Genomic DNA, 19848 nt, shown 5'->3' with positions numbered 1-19848 from the left:
AAGGCAGAGTCGACCACTGGACAAAGGAATCCGAAGAAGAACTTGGAAGAGACGCTTGCTGCAACTCCTGCACCATTGGTTTGCCCGGTGAAGCCCTGCTGCAGTGCTGAAGCTCCGAATTCACCTCAACTAGAGAAGCCCTGCAAAGGACGACTTCTCCCCCTTGGGTTAGTGGGACCAATCGACCTGAAGACAAACTCATCTGGAAATCCTCTCCTTGCTGGCTGTACTTCCATTGCTGCTGCAGGAATTGAGTGCCAGGGAGAGAAACACCAGAATCAAGTGCATCGTCTATAAGCCGGACCCGAGCTCTAGGAAGATCCTCAGACTCCTTCGAACAGGGCTGGCCAAGCCTGAGCCACCTCAGCAGAGTGCTGGACCCCAAAAGCAAGAAAAGCCTGCAAGGTGTCCAAAAACCGCAGTGGGGATATTCGCGAGAAGTTGAAACCGCGAAATGTCGCTGATCCGAAGTTTGCCCATTGCTGCCGCTGACCTTTGAATCGTAGTGCAGGAGTCCACAGACGTCCTCCCTCTTGTCCCCACGACTGAGGCCCAGGAACAGGATCTGCAATACTACAACAGGAACAGAAGCCAGCTGGAGCCATTTTCTTCAGTCCTAAGGTACTGAGAACTAAGGGGTACTTACCTCTTGTTGTGTAGCTTGCTTGCTCTCAGTTGAGACTTGCATTTGCTGTCTTTTTCAGAGTTGCTTGCAGCTTTGCCCTCCACAAGCCTCTGAGTTTGTGGCCCAACAAGTGATTTAATTTTCTACAAAACGCTCTATAACATTGTGCACAACTTTTTACTTACTTGGAAGAAGTGCCTCAGCTCCCCTAGACTTTTCTCAATTGACATTGGCAGTCCTGGCTCCCTGAAGACTCTCCTAACCTCTGACTTTATCTGTCCCTCCAAAAGTCATACATTCTTCACTTGTATAACTGGGAAAGGGTTAATCTACATTGCATTGAGGGGTGCAAAAGTGCTTAACTGTTTGAGAAACTTGGTAACCATTGTTTCCTTCCCTAACCCATTCCTTTTGACACCAAACTCAGTATTTCTCTAAATGTACCAGTGATATATCAATGTCTGATTTATTGAAACAGTGTGTATTTTGAAGAATATTTAGGTGTTATATATTTGCGCCCTTCTAAAGAAGGCTTATTCAAACTGACTGCTAAATTAATAAATAATTGTTTAATCAAGAAACCTAGAGTATAAGTGTTTATTTGAATACCTGTCACTGTGAAACTCTGTTGCAACCCTGCAGCTCACATTGACCCCTCTTGAGATTTGCTGCTCATTCACTCTACCAACTTCTGTAATACATGCTTATGCCAAAGGTTGGGTTAACTATTGCCAAGAGGACAAGGCTGGTGCAGTCTTCCCCAGGGTACTGCATACAATCTTGCCTAACAGGAAATAAGGCGGGCTTTCTGGGGAGACAAGTGCTTCCAACAGGTCTGTCTTAGATAGTCATTCCCAATAGTCCATGCCTTTATCCACATTTACTAGGATTTCTGGTGTTCTGTACCACACAACTAATCACTACAATAAAGTCCATATCAGTCCTTGCATTGCAAGAAGTCATTATCCTGCCTAGTTCCATAGACCAATTCCTGGTCTCGACTCAGTAGTCGATCTTGCCATTTGATCTTGCCATTTGATCTTTTCATTTGAGGTCGACTATGGTAGGTGGAGTGACCTTGTCCTCACCCTTGCACCGTCTCTCTGCGGTCTCATGTCTGGGCATCCCTTTGTTCTCTCTATTCATATTAAGATCTCACTCACCTTCAGTGTAGCAGTACCCTTATGTATCACCTTCTAGGCCACTAGACTGGCTTGTTGGTCTACCTCCTTCTACCCCTCTACGTCTCTGCTCTACAACCCTCCCTCTATACCATATTCTTCACCCCTTTGGGCACGCCCTTCTCTACTCTCCAGTTCCCTTTCTACCACCTTTGGCCTTTGCGTACAACTGTATCCACTCTACAGATCCTCCTTTCTTTTCTCTTCTTCACCACTTTGGGTGCAACTATACCCACTTTTCTAAATCTCATGGTGGCCCTTGAGCCCCAAACTTCAAAATTTCATTGTGACTTCTGCCTGCAATCTCAAAATCTCTGGGTGACCCATGTTGCACAGTCTCTAAATCGCATTCCCACAACCCTCCAGTCTTTCTTACCAGGGACTGCCTTCAAGGGCTTGGGGGGTTCTCTGGGGCCCTCGGCTTCTTCTCCAGTAGTCTTCTTCTTTGTGCTCTCTCTCCCAAGCAAAGACTGTTCTTATATACTGTGTCTCACCACCCTTTCTGTGGATTTTAGGCAAGCATCTGCATATGTTAGAGTCTGGACTAAGCCATATCCGATTTGCTAATGTAATAAGCCACACACACTTGGGCCCACTTGAGGCTGATGGGGCCAGACTGAAGCTGTATCAGCCTCGTGGCCATTTTGGTTTTTACTTTCACTTCTGTCACTCCCTTCTAGTGTTGTCTTCACTGTCTGGCCTGGAGTCCCTGGTTTTCACAGAATGTGAATTCAAGAAAACCTGTGATGAGTATGACCAATCTTTCTGGGTGGGGGTGACTGAAACCTGGTATCCTATATCACTCTACCCATGTAAAAAATCTGACAACTAGACACCATCAGAGACTCAGGAAAACTAGCTGCCCTACTGCTGTTGGACCTATCAGCAGCATTCGACTTTGTAGACCATGACAAACTATGCGAAGCACTAAAAAAAGATTTGAACTTTTCTAATAACGCCACACTCTGGATCAAATCCTTTTTAATGGACCGCATCTCCAGAGTTGCCATCGGAAAATATGCAGCTGACCCTATTGCAGTCCCTATAGGAGTCCCCCAGGGATCCTGCCCCTCCCCTACCCTTCATAATGCATATACTAAACTCCTATTCTCAGCCCTTGATGATATGGGTATCATCTACACTAATTTCGCAGATGACACTCAGATCCTCATCCCCATTACAGGGGATTACACCCATGACACACATACCATCAACAAAGTATATGCTATAATTCAAAATTGGATGGCCCTAAATAGCCTTTGCCTCATTGACGAGAAAACAGAGGTTCTCATCGTGGGCTCTCAAAAAAGATTAAGCGCCCTCCATCCTGACTACAAACATATCAACATTGATGGCACACAAATCCCAGTACTCAAACAAGTCAAAACCCTTGGGGTATACATTGATGCCAACCTCACTATGCACAAACAAATATCTGCCCTCTCCTCTTCTACAGCTTACACAGCTAAACTTATTGCACTCAGCCGCCAATTCCTTACTCCCACAAACTGCATTACATTGGCCAGAGCGCTGATTTTATCGAAATTGGACTACTACAATATCCTATTTCTAGGAACATCCAAATCTAACATAAATAAAATGCAACTACTTCAGAACAAAGCCCTTAGAGCGGCGCTAGGCATAAAGAAATCCAATCACATATCCAACATCAGGGGAGAAAATCATTGGCTGCCAATTGAAGCCAGAATCATTTTCAAAACACTTAGTGTAGTCTATAAATGCATCTCAAACAAAGCGCCCAACTACCTTAACAATACCCTCAAGAAAAAAATATCCAGCATACTTAGATCCAATAAGCTGGCCCTCTTGGAAGTACCACAATACAAATACAGCCGAGCAGGAGGAAGCAGCTTCAAAGTCCTAGCTCCGTTGCATTGGAATTCACTAACTCTCAGTATCAAAAATGAGGTTACCTCATTAGGTTTTAAAAAACGCTGAAAACCTGGTTATTCAACAAATATTAAATAACCTCTGCTAGTCCCATTACTACCCCATTGACTGATTGCAATATAGTATAAGAAAGTAATTATTTGAATGCAACTGTACCACTGTATAAAAATGTCTTATTTGAATTCTTGACTTTAACTGGAACACTGTATAATAAGCGATAACATGTCTGTAATTTCGCCGTGATACCCGTGGGTCTGGGCGAGTGATAAATGTAATAAATAAAAATAAAATATTGTTCCCTTTGCCAAGTATCTGGAAATAAGTTTCCATAAAGACGTTTATTGCATTCAGTCTTCTAAGAGTGTTCTAACGGACATTTAGTGAATTGGGAGTAGATTTTTCCCTGTGTGGGTCCACTGCCTTAGAGTGCAAACTTAGTGAGCAAGGAGGGATATTGGGACAGCCCCCTCTCTGAATCTCCCCCAGGACCAGCATCCTTAATCCTGGGATTTCTGGCCCTTTAGCCACTCTTCTGAAAGCCCCAAAAGGTAGTTGGGGGCCAGGGGGGCTCCTTGTTACACTTTTTAACAGGTGCCAGTAGATGCCACTCTCCTCTCTATCAAGAGAATTAAGGCTATAACATGCACCTCCATCAGAGGAGTCTTAATCAGATTTATTGTCCATCAGGTTGTTCAGTGACAGGCTTATTGCGCACTGTGCACAGAGTGTGGGGCAATTTCTTTACCTCTCTCCGAAGTGAGTATTCTGCAGATTGTGACTCTGGTGAAATTTAAGAAGCCTGTCCCTGATACAGCCCTCTATAATTATCAACAAAAACGTCACCTCTGTAAAAGCTACCACTCAATATAGATCACTCCCATGTATCAAGAGAATTCGAAGACCAGCTGTGGTCAGAGCCAGATCTCTCACTGCTTTCATTTAGAGTTATACTAAACAGCTTTTCCACATCTAACAGGATTGTCCTAGAGACATTTTTCTCTTAACAAAGGAAGCTATGACCGATCTCATGCCTCTGCCATGACCGGCAAGGATAGGCCACTGATCTCAATGAAGAAGAACTGGCCCTTTGCTCTGCAGCATCTGATCTTCAATTTCAGTGGGATGGACAGATGAATAGTTGAATGGTTTTAAACTGGAACAAATGTCAAATTGATGGCTACCTTTAGAAATAAAGCGGAAGAATAATTTTTTTCATGTGCCTAGGTTTCTCCTTTGTATGTAATAATATTTTCTATTTGTTCTTTTGACCAGGAAAAATGGGTAGAAGTTGCAGCAATGAAAGTGCCTCGCGCCGGTGTTTCTGTGGTGGCAGTCAATGGTTTCCTCTATGCTGCCGGGGGCCGGGCTTCCAGCCAGGACTTTTCTGCCCCAGTCACATCGGATTCTGTCGAAGTCTACAACCCTCACACTGACTTGTGGACTGAAATTGGCAACTTGATCACCAGCCGCTGTGAAGGGGGTGTGGCCGTCCTCTGAAACCACCAGGAACTCTTCTCCTCTGTTTCCTTCCAAGCAGCAGTAATGCAGAGTTCATTGCTGCCTGGAGGCCTCCACACATTCTCTGGACTGATCAAGCAGAGTCGTGCAAGGAGGCTCGAGTTCTGACACTAAATTACTTCTTATAGACTGCTGTGACCTAGCTGTTAAGCACTTTGTATGGAGAATGTGTGCTGTAACACAAAGTAGTTTAAAATTAGATGTACTATGTGAAACCTGCTCCTTCGAGATCATGCTGAAACACAGTAGTTATAGCAAGAGGCCATGCATTATTAGTGTGGATTCTGAGAGGCCCTTCTGTGAAACAAAGGCCTTTACCGAGCTTTGTGCTTTAGCAGATTGTGAAAGCAGGCCCTGCTGGAACCAAACTGCGAGACAATGTGTGACGTACCGGTAGCTGTTAGAATTGAGGTATTTGCTGGAAGAAGTGAAATCCAAGCTATGACAACACCCGAAAAAGCTTTCTCTAGGCTGGGTAAAAACCATTTATTTTGGAGATAACCTGTACAAAAAAGAATAATTTCTGTCTGATTGAAAAGGCGTGGCATGTTTGGTCTATTTTCGAAGCCGACAAACCCTTGTGTGTCCTTCACAGATGGTCAGTTTGGACAAAAATGTAAAGATTCTGTGATAGGAACCAGAGTAGACCGCCTAGTTGACAGAATAGTAATGCATGGACCAGCACCAAAAATGACTTTGAAGCTGTCACATAAATTTAAGAGCAGTCTCACCTTTCCTAGCGGCAGGAAACAGGCCTTTGCTGAACATACATATTGCAGCATGGATTTAGACAAACTACTTGTGCCACTTGGTGGCAACAACCCTATATCTAGCCTATCATTGTCATTCAGTTGATTGTTGTAAGTCAAACCCCAGTGATGTTGACTGGAACAAATGAGAAAATCCTACAGCCAGTGATCCTGTAAGTCAGAGATTTTCAATCTTTGGCTATCTAGATGTTTTTGGACCTCACAATAATAATAATGATGTATTTCTTATATAGCGCTACACACCCTGGGGGCTCAGAGCGCTGATGAGGTGAGTGGTGAAGTGAGTTCTAGTCCAAAACATCTGGAGAAAACCAGGTCGTAGACCTCTGCTATAAGATCCTGAAGCCTTCTCTGCCATTAGGTTGGACCTGAAACTCCAAATATACTTTTTATTTGAAAATATAAAAAGCAATGAGGAACATTTTTGTCATAGTACCCACCTTCAAGAGGTTGTACATATAGGGCCTCATTACACGGTAGGTGGTAAGGGTTTACCGGTACCGGTAAGGGCACCGGTACCGGTAAACCCTTACCGCCTTACTACGAGGTCCCTTTGCGGGACCCGACCTTAGCGGCTGGTGTAGACCAGCCGTTAAAGTTGGGACCGCAAAGGGACCTTGGTGTTAATTACGGTACCGCAATTTGCGATACCGTAATTAGCTCCTTCCCCATTCCCATTGAGCCCTATGGGGCAAAAATGGGAATGGGGAAGGGCCATGGAGAAAGGGGGAATTACCGCCCCGCCAACCTTGGAATGCGGTGGTAATTCCCCTTTTCTCCATGGTGGTACCGGTATGGTACCGGCGGCAACCATGGTGCTAATAGCACCATGGTTTACCGCATTCCGTGTAATGAGGCCCATAGACTTTGATCTAAAGATAGGGGTGCTTGTTTCTTCAATGCACCGCACCCACAGAGCCAGCGTCATTTCTTTCTGATACTCGCAGGCCCTTTTCACAGTAGGGGCATACCTTTCAACATATCTCACTATCAAACGTTTACAGGATTTTATTTTAAAGTAAGACTTCAGGAAAGTCTTGGACATTGTGCCAGCGCTCTGACATTCTGCATTGTAGACCTTAGGAGGGAGGGGGAAGGTGGTTGTGGGGTTGGAGGGGTGAAGTCAAGGCTGTAGAACAGCTTAATTTCTAGACCTCATGAAGAGTGTAGTCAAAAAGCTATGCTGTGCTGCAAGACGTTCTCGCTGTTGGAAGCAAATAGGTACTCTTATGCTCAAATCTGACCCTGGATAACGCACCCACTTGGAAACAAGATGCCACACGTGACCTATGTCCCAGTTAACTTGTGCTCCTGGATGGCTCTCAGGAGGGGGGGAGGGGCAATCTCCAGGCTGTACAGGCTTCTGCAGGGCAACAAAACTACCCTACGTCCCAGCTACATGACCAAATGGGAAATAGACTTGAGCTACCCAATAGAGGATGAAACATGGGTGGATATTTGGGCAAGAAACTACTCCTCCTCAAACTGTGTGACAAATAAAGAATGTGCCCTTAAACTGCTATATCACTGGCATTATCCCACGGCTCGCTTGCACCGCTTCAAGAGCACCCTAAACCCCACGTACTGGAGGGAATGTGGGGCTCGGGAAACTATTTACATTTGTGCTGGGAGTGCCACCTCGCTCATTTGGTTTGGGAAAAGGTGATTAAAACTATTGAAGCTATCACCCAGATCCGACTTCCTTTGGAACCTGAGGTGAGCCTATTAGGGTTCCCAACCCAGTGGTGCTACCCCAGATCTGGGAGGACTGCAAAACAATCACCCATCTCTTGTTAGCAGCGAAGATCACGATTGCCCAAACCTGGAGGTCTCCCGAGGGCCCTTTGCTATCCTTTATGGTGGGTTAGAACGGAACCTACATCAGTTCAGACATTTGGTCTCCAATCTTAAGAGTATGACCAGAACTTCCCGCCGTAAGTGCATAAGCCACAATTAGCAAAAGTGTTCTTGCAAAACCATTGAGGGCAAAGTTGCTGGCGCATCTGGGCCGAACAAGGCTTGGGAGAGTACATGGCGGAGGTGGGGCAGGGAAAACATCAGAAGGTGGGGGTATGGAATTTCCGAATTTCGTACACGCTATATATGAATATATGCCTGTTCCATTGTTGGAATTCCTACAATGGTTGGAACTGATTTAAATAAAGTTGTTAAAAAACAAAGCAAAGGTATGCCGTCTTCAGAACTTGTAGGTCAGAACTACCAAGCAGACGATACACTCCATCCCCAGGCCCCACACGTGCAGGCACCAAACACTTGACTCATGTCCCTTCTGAACGGAAATACAAGACCACCAACTGATACTGATTCTCTTAAGGCATAGCCTTCGCATCATTTCTGGATTGTGGCTAAAGTCGGGGAACTGCACTCTGTGCTTAACTGCTCTTCCAAAATGGAAAAGTAAAAGAACCAATCACATAATCTAGGCCGCTCCCAACAGCTTGCGCTTTGGCTTCACTCCAGGAACTGAAGTCTTTTTGCATCCGGCTAGTTCAAAATACTCCCCTGCACTCTTGGCAGGATAGCTCAGGGGGTCTCGGGGAGTATAGCTCAGGGGCAACGTGCTCGCCTGGGAAGCAAGACGACACAGAGCACCACCAGTTCGATCCCCGGGTCCGCGCTTAGAAACCACTGGGTATTAAGCGTGTTATCAATAACCTATCCTATCATATATCATCATGTCACAGGAGTCTTCAGCAGGAATGCCTACACAGGCAATGGAAGACTGTATTCTCCTCTCCCATGAGACAATTCATCTGCATCCTGTTGAGCAAGAGTGAGTGATTGAATGAGAATCATCACTCAGTCCCGCTAGAAATAGTAGTAACTTATACTCTTTTCAAAAAATGTATAAAGGGAAGGGTTCCTACCTGTGCTTAAATATTGTGGAACTTGGAGCCTTTCACCTGGACATAAGACCTACAACATGACAAGCATTTTATATTTAAGCGAGCAAGAAAACTATCTCCACCTCTCTTGATAGAAGCTCATATGTTGTGAAACTTGGCAATTCCTCACAGTTTTGCCTTGCTAGTTCAGCATCCTTTGGTAGAGGTCAGACTTTACCAGCAGACCACTCGTAGACTAGGACACATGGAAGTTGTATTCCTGGCGGATAGGGTTTTCTGAATGTGGGATTCCACTAGCTTAGATCTCGATGACACAATATGAAACTGAAAATTACTTTTATAACCATCCATGCTACCCTGGGGGGAGTCTATTGGCATTGCCTTCTGAATAACATGGAAATCGTCTTGTGTGATGTTTTCACTATATCTACTGGGGTGACAAGGAATTAAGAGACTGACCAAGTGGTGCCATGGTGATTGTTATAGACTTTTATTCAAAATAAGATACAACCTATACGTCCTTAACTCTAATGAGGATTCCCTACCTAAACTAAAGACACTCGGGTGCTCGCTAGGAAGTCCATGAAAGTCCAAATCAAGAGGCACCGTCCCAGTCCAAATGCTCCTATGCTATCCCTGTCGCTACAATAAACAATAATAAAGTTTGGGTTCTGATGGTAACCCAGGAGAATGATCTCCTTCTCCTGGATGAAAGATGTCTCAAAGACTCCAAGTCTCCTCAAAGTAAAAGTTCCATTACAATTCCAAGCTTTTCGTAACAAACCACTCTACAGGATCCTCGTGGAACTAGGAGAATGGCTCCCTTCTCCTAGCTGGTTCCCCAAAGTTCCTTATAGTTTTCAACAAAACGTGTAGTTCCTTTAAAGGAAGCCTCAACACATTTAACTTTCTTTATACTCTTTATCCTGCTCCCACTGGGATGACGAAGATGCTCTCTGAGTCCCTCTCGACTCTCCAGCGCCACAATCCTGTGGAACTGCCCAGGGAATGCTACAAAGTGATTCACTACTTCATCTACTTCTTCATGATTTACAGGTTTGAGTCTTCCCTGCCCCGTCCTGGACTTAAACTTGTTCCCGTTACCTTCTTCCTGGTGACTCTTAACCTGCTTTGCCAGAGGTTGCGGGTCCACTCTTTCTGCTTCAACTTCTTCTTTTACGCTACTTCTGCGGCCTGCTTCTCTCCACATCCAATTACTGTTGGCAGTCTCAGCGCTATTATTGGACCAAATAGTCCACCCATGACAGGTCACTCCATCAACAGTCTTTTGTACTCTCTGCATATTCGCCTACGCGGCTCTGCAGTAGGCTACGATAGGCAGTCTCTGCACCATTGTCGGACCGTATGGTCCACTCGCTACTGGTTGCCGCACCACCTTTCCGTCCCAGGTCTACGGTGCTGGTTCCCATCTGACTCTGACTCCCAAGACGCTTACTCGGTGTGCCGCTGTTCGTCTCTTAAACTTTGGAGACGTGCCACACTGCAGTCTCTCGAAGCCCAAATTCGCCCTTACGGGATTAGACACGGCCACTTTGCTCGCCGGGATATCCTTCTCGATGTACAGCAGCCCTTGGCATACCAGAACAACATGGGCCATTGCTGGACGGGTCAGAAGAGGACAAAGAACCCAGTCCTTTTTTGCTCTTCAGTTTAAATAGCAAGGACAGCCCCAGTGTAACGTCAGTCCAATTGACAGCAGGTGTTTGAGCGTTCTGCTTCCTGTCTTGGGAGCCAGTAGAAATGCAGGCAGGACACAGGTAATGTGCAGGACACCAGCAGGTACAAAAGGAAGGTTTCTTTATAAGTAGCAGATGAAGGTAAGAAGATAGAAGCAGGAGAGATAGGCAGGGACATCCTCTCAGGTCGGGCTCCCATGCTGCTGTGTCTTTAAGTGCCGCTGCTGGAACCCCAAGGACCTTGGCAGCTCCACATTCCATTCACTCACCATTCCACAAGCTATTGCGCGTGTGCACACACACACACACACTACACGCATACACACTACACCATACACACACAGACACACACACTGACTACACATTCCTCCCGCTAGATTGTAGCGTTATCAAACTCTTCTGCATCCCTGTAGTTATGACATCAAGGTGGTTTGATATTTTACAATAACACATAGTTTCGGACGTGAGCTTATGGGTACAAGATTCGGGCATTAACATCAGCCTGCAGGGTTAGGGTTTAAAGGGGTTGTGTCTCCTAGTCGCGTCCTTATCCGCAGGAGAGGAGACCCTCTCCATGTGGTCCTCCTGCGTGTTACCACCCCTAGGGGGAATATTGGTTAGCAGCCTCACCTCCCTAGCCTCATGGAAAGGGGCTCCCTTTATGGAGAAGTGACACTATCTGAAGGATTGTCACAATGCACTGATCTCAACTAAAACATTCAGGTTCTAACGGAGAGGATGACCCACAATATTCTTGTGCCATTCAGGCCTAGGCCGATCCCTGTCAATTCTTCTTCGGTGCTCTGATGCTTTTTTGAGGCTGTCTTGCCGACTGGGACGGATATCAAGAGACAAATGCAGGGTTTCACATCAGAATCCTTCTACCCTTCACTTGAGTGCATAGTTCCAGAAGTCATTCAAACTGGCCACCCGAACTTGCCAGGATACGGCATGGAACTCTTGAAGGCCTTCCTCCTGCACATGTTATTCATACATTGACGTATCAATAGGCAACACTAGTTCCGTTTCTCCTACAATAGGCTACCAGAGTTTTGCAGGACTCCTCCATCAGAGTTGAGCTTGCAGTCATTACAGCATCCAAACATTCTTTTTTAGGCTCACATTAATTTACAATTTTTGAAAGGGCTGAACATAGAATTCCTTCCTTCCTGTTCCTACCTTAATAGAGTTTATTTCTCTAGGCTGATGAGCCCTCCATTACAGCCAATAAATAAGGTTTGATTTCTTCCGCTTTGTGGATTTCTGATGGTCCCAACTTTGGCGGTAGAGTGAATTAAATTTAGGCTGTATTGGCAGATGATCCAGTTGCAGTACCTCACAGGAATATGGTTTCTGATGGGTTTCTGATTATTTGGTTCAGCGTTTCACCAGGACTATCCACACAAAGTAAAAACAGCTCTTAAGGGTTTCCCTTGAAAGAAAAAGTCGAAACGCACAACCTCTGACACATTTCTTTCCAATAACAAACGAAGAAATGCATAATTGTTTGCTATTTTAAAATGTATAAATACATTGCTTCCATTTCCAGGCTGTCAAAAGGGAATTATTTAAAACTTAATGAACCTGTGGTAGATGCCCTGTTGGAGAACTGTTACAAGTAAGTAACTTTCCATACTGGCATGGCAGACTGGTTGATATCCTCATATCCTTTATCTTAGAAATGTACACCAGTAGCAAAAGCAGGGAAGATATCAAAGTTCATGAAAAAAGTTAGTCACTGCTGGTCATAAAATACTTGCTATGTTAAAATTATTTATTTAGTTGCTTAGCCCGAAGGGCTTCTTTTAAGAGAAGAAGAGAATTTTTATTTTTGCATAAAACCATGTTACTATTTTATATGAACAAAAACCATGTTACTGCTTTATATGAACATCCGTTTGTTGATCTAGCATCGCAATATTGGTAGGTTGTGTATTTATTCTACAAAACCTTTGATGATTGCCTTATAAGCACTGCATTGGATCACTGATTGCTTGCAAAGCACTTAAACATTTATCTCGCTGTTCCCATTATAATCAGACTGTCATTCTGATTAGCCCATGCAGACACACGCATACAGTTCCATTAAGCTGCCTACTTTGCTGAAGACTGCCACGATTGTCATTGTAGACATCCGTGGCCAATGTGACAAAGCCAGAGATGTTTTTCTGTTGGTCAACCTGTGTAGGTGTCTATCACTGCAGGACTGCTTATCATGCAGGAAGCCTACAGTGCTGCTTGCCACCACATAATGTCCACAGCACAGCACATCGTTGCTGGATTAAAGTAAATCTGTTTTTTCACTCATTGTCTTGTTTGTGATAGCCCTCCTAAAGGCACATTATGCTACTAGAAGAAGTGAAGAGGATGTCCTGCTAAAAAGCAAGCCTTACACTTGTATCCTTGGTGTGCGTTAACTATGTGTTGGTAATCATCCCACTCCTAAAGCAGTCAAAACTAGAAAATTGCCCTTTATCGTACAATAAAACGGAAGCCTACAAAATAATGTTGACACCCCCACAAAGCGAGATGGGTTGTGTGTGTTCCATGCTTGTTTGGGCTTTTTTTAATGATTTACAAAAAAGGGTGTTTCATGTTAATTTAATTGCAATTATTTTTATTTCGTTTTCCTCTACCGCAAGGGGGCGAGATGCTTAAGGTGTCAGGATTCAAAGCATGGATTTCTTCCCAGCTTCTGAACCTCATTGTGCCCACATCATATATTTTGGAAATCTTCATCCACAATGCAACCTGTGTATTTGCTGGAATTGCATCTTGTACCATCATAATGTGGTGGCAGCAACTGTAGGCTAAAGGAAAAGAAAAAGTTCCACAGACAATGGAGGATTTCATCCTCAATTCTCCCAACACAGACCTAACGAAGACTAATTCCATACTGATCTGTGTACAGGCATCATTGGGGGCCTAGCTGTACTGAACAGATTGTTGCTTCCACAGTTTGAGGCATGTTCGAGGACTTTGGGAATCAGATCCTTCGTATGTGTGGATGAGATGTGCATGGTTGCAAGAACGCTTCTAGAAGGGCTTTTCCTCATGGAGGGGCTCGAAAACATAACTTTTGCCTTGTACAGATTCCACCTATCCTGTGGTTGAACAGATCCTGACCGACACCTTAAAGACTATGGGTGGTCTCACTGGGTAAACCTCTAAAGTGGCGCCTGGCTCATTCCAGGAATCCAGTGCTAAGGAAGATGGACCTTTGCTGGCTGCAGGTTTCCTTGATCACCTCACGAAAGGTGTGCATCTCCATGATAGAGTTGAAAGCCTAATTGTAAGAGAACAACTGTTCCATCATTGTTCTTTAAGGGCACTGGAATCCGCTTCTGTTCATACTCTAGGAGAAGCATTGCTCTAAGGACTCTGATATATGTATGATACTTCATGTTCCTTTGTAGTGATATGATATGATATGGTATTTGTAACGCGCCTATACACAGGTGTTTCAAGGCGCGACGAGGCAGGGAGGGGAGGAACAAGGGGAGACAGACAACGATCCTACTAGGCCAGGTGTCATTCAGATCGCGCAAGTTCAGGGGTGAGGGAGGGGGAAAAGTGCAAGGGGAAGGGGAGGGGGGGAAGTGCAGTACAAGGTAAGTGGCGTAAAGTAATAAATAAATAGGGCCAGCTGGTGGCAAGTGCAAGATAAGTGCAGAACAAGTGCTGGGGAAGGGGGCGGGGGGCTGTAGGGATACAGAGACAGTCCCGCAGTGCAGAGGGGTTCCAGGGCATCAGTGCAAGTGGAGAGTGGCTGGGCCCAGGACCGAGGCCGTTTAGAGTGGTCCAGTTGCAGGATCAGTGCAGTTTCAGTGAAGAATTAATTAGCACATGTAGTCATGTGATGTATCTGCTTTGCGCTCCAGTATTAGACTCTGTAAAGGCATCTCAATGTGGTTCTGTCCGATGAAGAGTACCCTGCAGTTTCTGGGGGTGTTTGAATTTGGTGGTCTTGTCGAAGATGCTTGTCTTTTCTTAGTTTTGTTTTCTTCTTGAGATTTTCCCACTATTAGCACTTCTATTCTACAAGTGCTTCCCTTTTGCATGTTTTAAATGTATCTGACGTATGTCGAACGTCTAAAGCCTGTGGTTTTTGAATTATTTCTCCACCAATGGGGATAATCTTCCCAAGTCTGCTCTTTGACAGAAGAAAGAGTTGAAAGTTTGAAAGAGTTTGCTCTTTCTAAATGAAGATGAGACTGAAGGATCGTTTTAGGTTGAATCTTGGCGAGCTCTTTGACAGAAGAAAGAGTTGAAAGTTTGAAAGAGTTTGCTCTTTCTAAATGAAGATGAGACTGAAGGATCGTTTTAGGTTGAATCTTGGCGAGCTGATTTAAGTTCTTTCTTTAGGTGAGTTCTCTGATTTGTTTACTAATACATTTTTATTATTTATTAGTAAATATCAATATTAGTAAGTCAATAATTATGTATTGTTCTTTCAATTAGAGTACAGCTATTGGCTCTTCTTTGGAACCAATAGTTTTCCCTCATGTTTCCCTCAGCAAACTAGATTATGGAGGATTCCTTTGCTTCTCCCAAGTTTTAAACTGGCAGATTATTGTGACGTGGCTGAGCTTTATCTCCATACAAATATGATTTTTAACGCAATGGCTGCTGTGAGGAGTCAGGAATGAGACGCGTGCACAGAGAGCTCATAGTTCTGGTTATAAACGTCAATTCAAAATAAAAGGGTGTTGGAAAATGCCTCACTGTCCCTACTCTGAGATATTTCCCTACCTCAACCAAAAACTAAGGAACTGTCAAATTGTCAAGATGTCCAAAGCAAAAATGTCATGTGTCCGAAAATACTATTCTGGCCCTCACATTCTAAAATTAACTCTAAGGTGAAAAGGGTAATGTCTTTGGCCTTGAAAGTGCACAAATGTTAAAGTTCAAAAGGAAAGGCATAACTCAAACACAAAAGTTCCCAATGGATAAAGTTCACAGTTCCAGGGGATTGCCCATTCCCCAAGTTTTGTTCTCAAGATATTTTAAACTCCTTAGGGTATGAGTCTTCCTTGAAATTCTCTGATTAACAAAAACAACTTGTAAACAAAACAACTTGCCCGTTGGTCTCAGTTCCACAGGATACCTGGTGTACTTCCCTGCCAGGTTTCTTCTCCACTTTAATATAATGTTTTCTCACAGTCTTGGCTTTGCCTGGTTTCATTCACTTTACACACCTGCAAACTTTACTTGAACTGGTATACTCTCCTGCCAGTGCTTTCTCAATTGTTATACTTGACACACTTGCAAACTTGTACATTCATTCCGTTACTAGCCCCTTTTTAAACATTGGATCTCATATTTCTTTTTATGCACTTCCTTTATCTTTGTCCTTGATAAGGTTGCCAAAGTGCCCTTGTGTCTCAGCTTTCCTCCTGAGGACTCACCATCTTTCTGTGGCAACGTTGGTAACGTTGCCAAAGCGCCTGGTGTCCCAGCTTCCCTTCTGAGGACTGGCTTTCTGTAGCGTCCTTCGGTTGTCTCATGGTGAGCGTGAAGTGGCTGTTCGACATCCCGACCCCGCTTCCCGGGCTCACGGACTTCGCTTGGTGGGTCCCGCGTCCTTCACAGCTCCTGCCTGCGTGCCTGCCGAGTGCTTCTCCATGTTCAGGCGGAGTGGATACTGCTCTCCGTTCCCACAAACGCCAGGAAGTCTTCCTCTCTCTTCCTCTCGTGGCTTTGACGCAGCAGACCAGTTACATAGTCTTCCTTGCAGCACAGTAGTCCCTCGGTCAGCACCGAGAGGATGAGATTTCACCAGGTAGGTGTTTTTTTTTAAATGTCCCAGCACCTACCTATGCGCTCGCAACCACTAAAGCGCCTCTTGCCTTTACTGATCCCCATTACTCCGTTCAGCTTTCTCATCGCAGTACTTTCACATGTATGGAAATGGTAGTCAGTTCTTGGTTAACATATGTGTAGAACATTGGAAAGTATTCTCAGTAGCTTCCATGGGTGGTTGAAGGGAGCCATGACAATGTGCCATTAATGCATGGGGAATGGCAGAGATAGCCCTAAATGGAAAAGGTATATACCATGTCTCATCCGATGATGTTGTATCACCCTCCTCTGAGTATCACCTCCCCCCATGTGGTCCTCCCGCATATCGCCACCCCTAGGATCAGGTAGCGGCTTCCGTCCCCAAGCCACATGAAGAGAGGCTACCGCTGTGGATGGAGTGATAACCATCAGATTAATCACACTGCTTTAGGGCTGTCTTCTTAGGAGAAACCTGCGGTTTCTTTCCTTTTTCTTTAGTTCAATCTTAAGATTATAGGCCTCATTACAAGTTTGCCGGTAGAAAATGAAAAATACTGGCATGCCGGTGCTACGGTATCTGTGTAGCACTGCTGCTGGAATCAACTGATGATTCTGAGTCGGCGTGTGCGCGCATCGCGGCATGCTGGAAACGTTAGCACTGGCATGGCGGTAAAACCATCAAATGGCCACAAAACCATACCGGCATCCTCGCTGATGCTGACTCTGTTTCCAGCTCCGAGCACACTGCTGTTACCGGCACCCGGTATTACTGGAACCGGAAATAACATGCTTCTATGTGTGCTTACTACACATGCAATGAACCACGCCTTGTTAGACCTTAATGTTAAAACTGAATCTAGGAGTGCTACTGCTGTTGTACTTGAACTGTTGCCTCTCAGACCCTAGTGATACATTGAATCTAGGTGTGCTAATGCCCATGTATTGAACTGTCTCTTGTCAGACTTTAGTGATAAATCGAATCTAGGTGGGCTAATGCCCATGTACTGAACTGTCGCTTCTCAGACTCTAGTGATAAATTGAATCTAGAGGTGCTAATGCCCATGTATAGAACTGCTGTTTGTCAGACTTTAGTGATAAAACTGAATTTAGGTGTGCTACTGCCCTGCATTCGAACTGCTGCCCCTTCAGACCCAGGTGTTATACGATTGCATGCCAACTGCCAACAGCTACTCTGAACTAATCCTATCCTGCCCACGCATACAATGTATCTCCATGCGCTCTATACTGTGCTACTAAGATTACTTCTCTATACTATGAATATCCAATACCCGATCACGTCACTAAACTTACTTGCACACGAGTCCCCACCTAACTCTCACAAACCAACTGACATGATCACCACAACTTGCACTGTCCTCCAGAGGAACCTCAAACTACGTGCCAGGCTCCCAAGGCTCTATGACCCTTTAACCAAAGTAGCTCACAGCAAGGCTACCACTAGCCCCCATAGCCCCTCCCAGCACCCTCTTCAACTAAACAGTACACTCTATCGCGAGTCTATTCGTGCCCAGAAAGGCACGCATAAATCCTCGCTACCACTTTCAAAACCAGCACAACCTGGGACCAAGGGAGCACTGATAAATGCCCGCTCTATGGTAGCCCACGCAACAGACATTGCCGACCTACTCTATAATGAAGACCTGGACTTCTTAGCTGTCACTGAATCTTGGCTACATCCAACAGCAGGCCCTGCAATTATGCTAGCCATTGCAGATGACTATACTAAGACTTGATCGTACCACCTCTCGAGGCGGAGGTCTTGCCATTATAGCTAAAACTAAATTCCCCCTGATTATTGAGACACCATCCAACGCAGGATCTTGTGAATCCTTAACTGCAAAGCCAACCATATCTAACACACAATCCATCTCCATCCACCTTATTTACCGACCACCTGGCACCTTAGGGCCATTTGAAGAAGACCTTACAAATATCCTATCCAATAATCTCAAGAACTCGTCACAAAGCATTTTACCAGGGGACTTTAACCTGGGTTTTAGTGACCCCGCAAATGCTAATGCCACAATAATTAATAATACCTTAGAGGAATTGGGTTTTACCCAGAAGATCACAGAGCCTACTCATACCAAAGGTAGAACTCTGGACTGGCTAGCTGCGCACAATTGCCCAGTCCTGATCTCTTCTATACTTCCACAGCCTTGGACAGATCACTACTTGATCTCGTTTACCCTAGAGGCGACACCAGAACATTACCCCTGAAAATCTGATCCCATTGATCGTACCGACCTTGAACGACATCCCGGACCACACAGATCCCGTTATGATGGTAGACATATACAATAAAGTTATGCTCTCATCTCTTGATGTCATAGCCCCTTCGCAGCTGAAAAAGAGCAAACCTAGAAAACACATCAACTCTTGGTTCTCTCCCCATCTTAAAGCCCTCAGACAGGCAAAGCGACGCTGTGAAAAAATCTGGAGATCACATCCTTCAGAAAAAAATAAGAAAAACCTGAGTAGACTAGCCTCCCAATATAAAAAAGAAATTATCCTGGCCAAACTAATGTCCTACAGCACTCGAATCCTACAAGCCAAATCTAATACCAGAGAGCTCTTTACTATACTAAAAGAGCTTGAATCTCCTATCCAAGCTCCTGACTCGTGCCTCAAGGATAACAACTGGTGCACGGGTATACAAAATGCCTTAGCCAACAAAATCTCCTCCCTCAAGACAAAAATAAACACTAAAAGAGATTCCCTTCTCTCTTCTACTAAACCTAGCAGCCTCATCCCTAAAAAGACTCACCCTACTCAGACGCACCTCCATGTGCACAACCCCCACTTTAAATTCCACAGAGTATCTACCAAAGAGGTAGAAAAGGTCATTCTCACTCTCAAACCATCGAACTGCCAAGGGGACCTATGCCCTGCACAATTAATTAAGGACGCGGCTCGTGATCTCGCACCATTTATTACCAAACTAATAAATGTGTCATTCACATCAGGCACCGTACCTAACAATTTGAAACAATCATGGGTCCTCCCCCTGCTCAAAAAACCGAATCTAGACCCCTCTACTCCTACTAATTACCGCCCCATCACCACAGTACCATTCCTTCTTAAAATCCTCGACTAAATAGCATACCAACAAATCCAAGATTACCTCGAGCACTTCCACCTCTTAGGAGTCAGACAATCGGGCTTCAGGCTTCAGGCCTCAACATGGTACCGAAACTGCACTCATAGATCTTAAGGCACAGATAGATGAGCTGAGAGATCGGGGTATGACTGCACTACTGCTACTTCTTGATCTCTCAGCTGCCTTTGACCTGGTCGACCACAAGATCTTATGTGACCACCTTCAAAAAACAGCCCACTTCTCTCAAGAGGCAACTGACTGGATCCAATCCTTTCTAAATAACCGCACAATGGGTCTTCTCCCTACTAGCAGCAGCCGACCCAACTCATGCATTTCCCTGACACTGTACAACATATTCACGAAGCCCCTTTTTGATG

The 19848-nt window shown here is 44.8% G+C and overlaps 1 protein-coding gene across 1 annotated transcript in view; it reads left to right on the top strand.

Moving 5' to 3' along the window:
• The window catches only part of IPP (intracisternal A particle-promoted polypeptide), a 365647-nt gene extending 352775 nt beyond the window's left edge, over window positions 1-12872 (top strand). The window contains exon 9 of the mRNA XM_069642391.1: window positions 4990-12872. Coding sequence (XP_069498492.1) covers window positions 4990-5214 — 225 coding nt within the window. The 3' untranslated portion in view covers window positions 5215-12872. The remainder of the gene's footprint in view (window positions 1-4989) is intronic.
• Window positions 12873-19848: the final 6976 nt, after the last annotated feature.

This window comes from Ambystoma mexicanum, chromosome 1q (assembly GCF_040938575.1).
Source record: "Ambystoma mexicanum isolate Mex_15411 chromosome 1q, UKY_AmexF1_1, whole genome shotgun sequence".
NCBI lineage: Eukaryota > Metazoa > Chordata > Amphibia > Caudata > Ambystomatidae > Ambystoma > Ambystoma mexicanum.
Note: the sequence above shows the minus strand (reverse complement) of the source record. Positions and strands in the feature narration are given on the sequence as shown.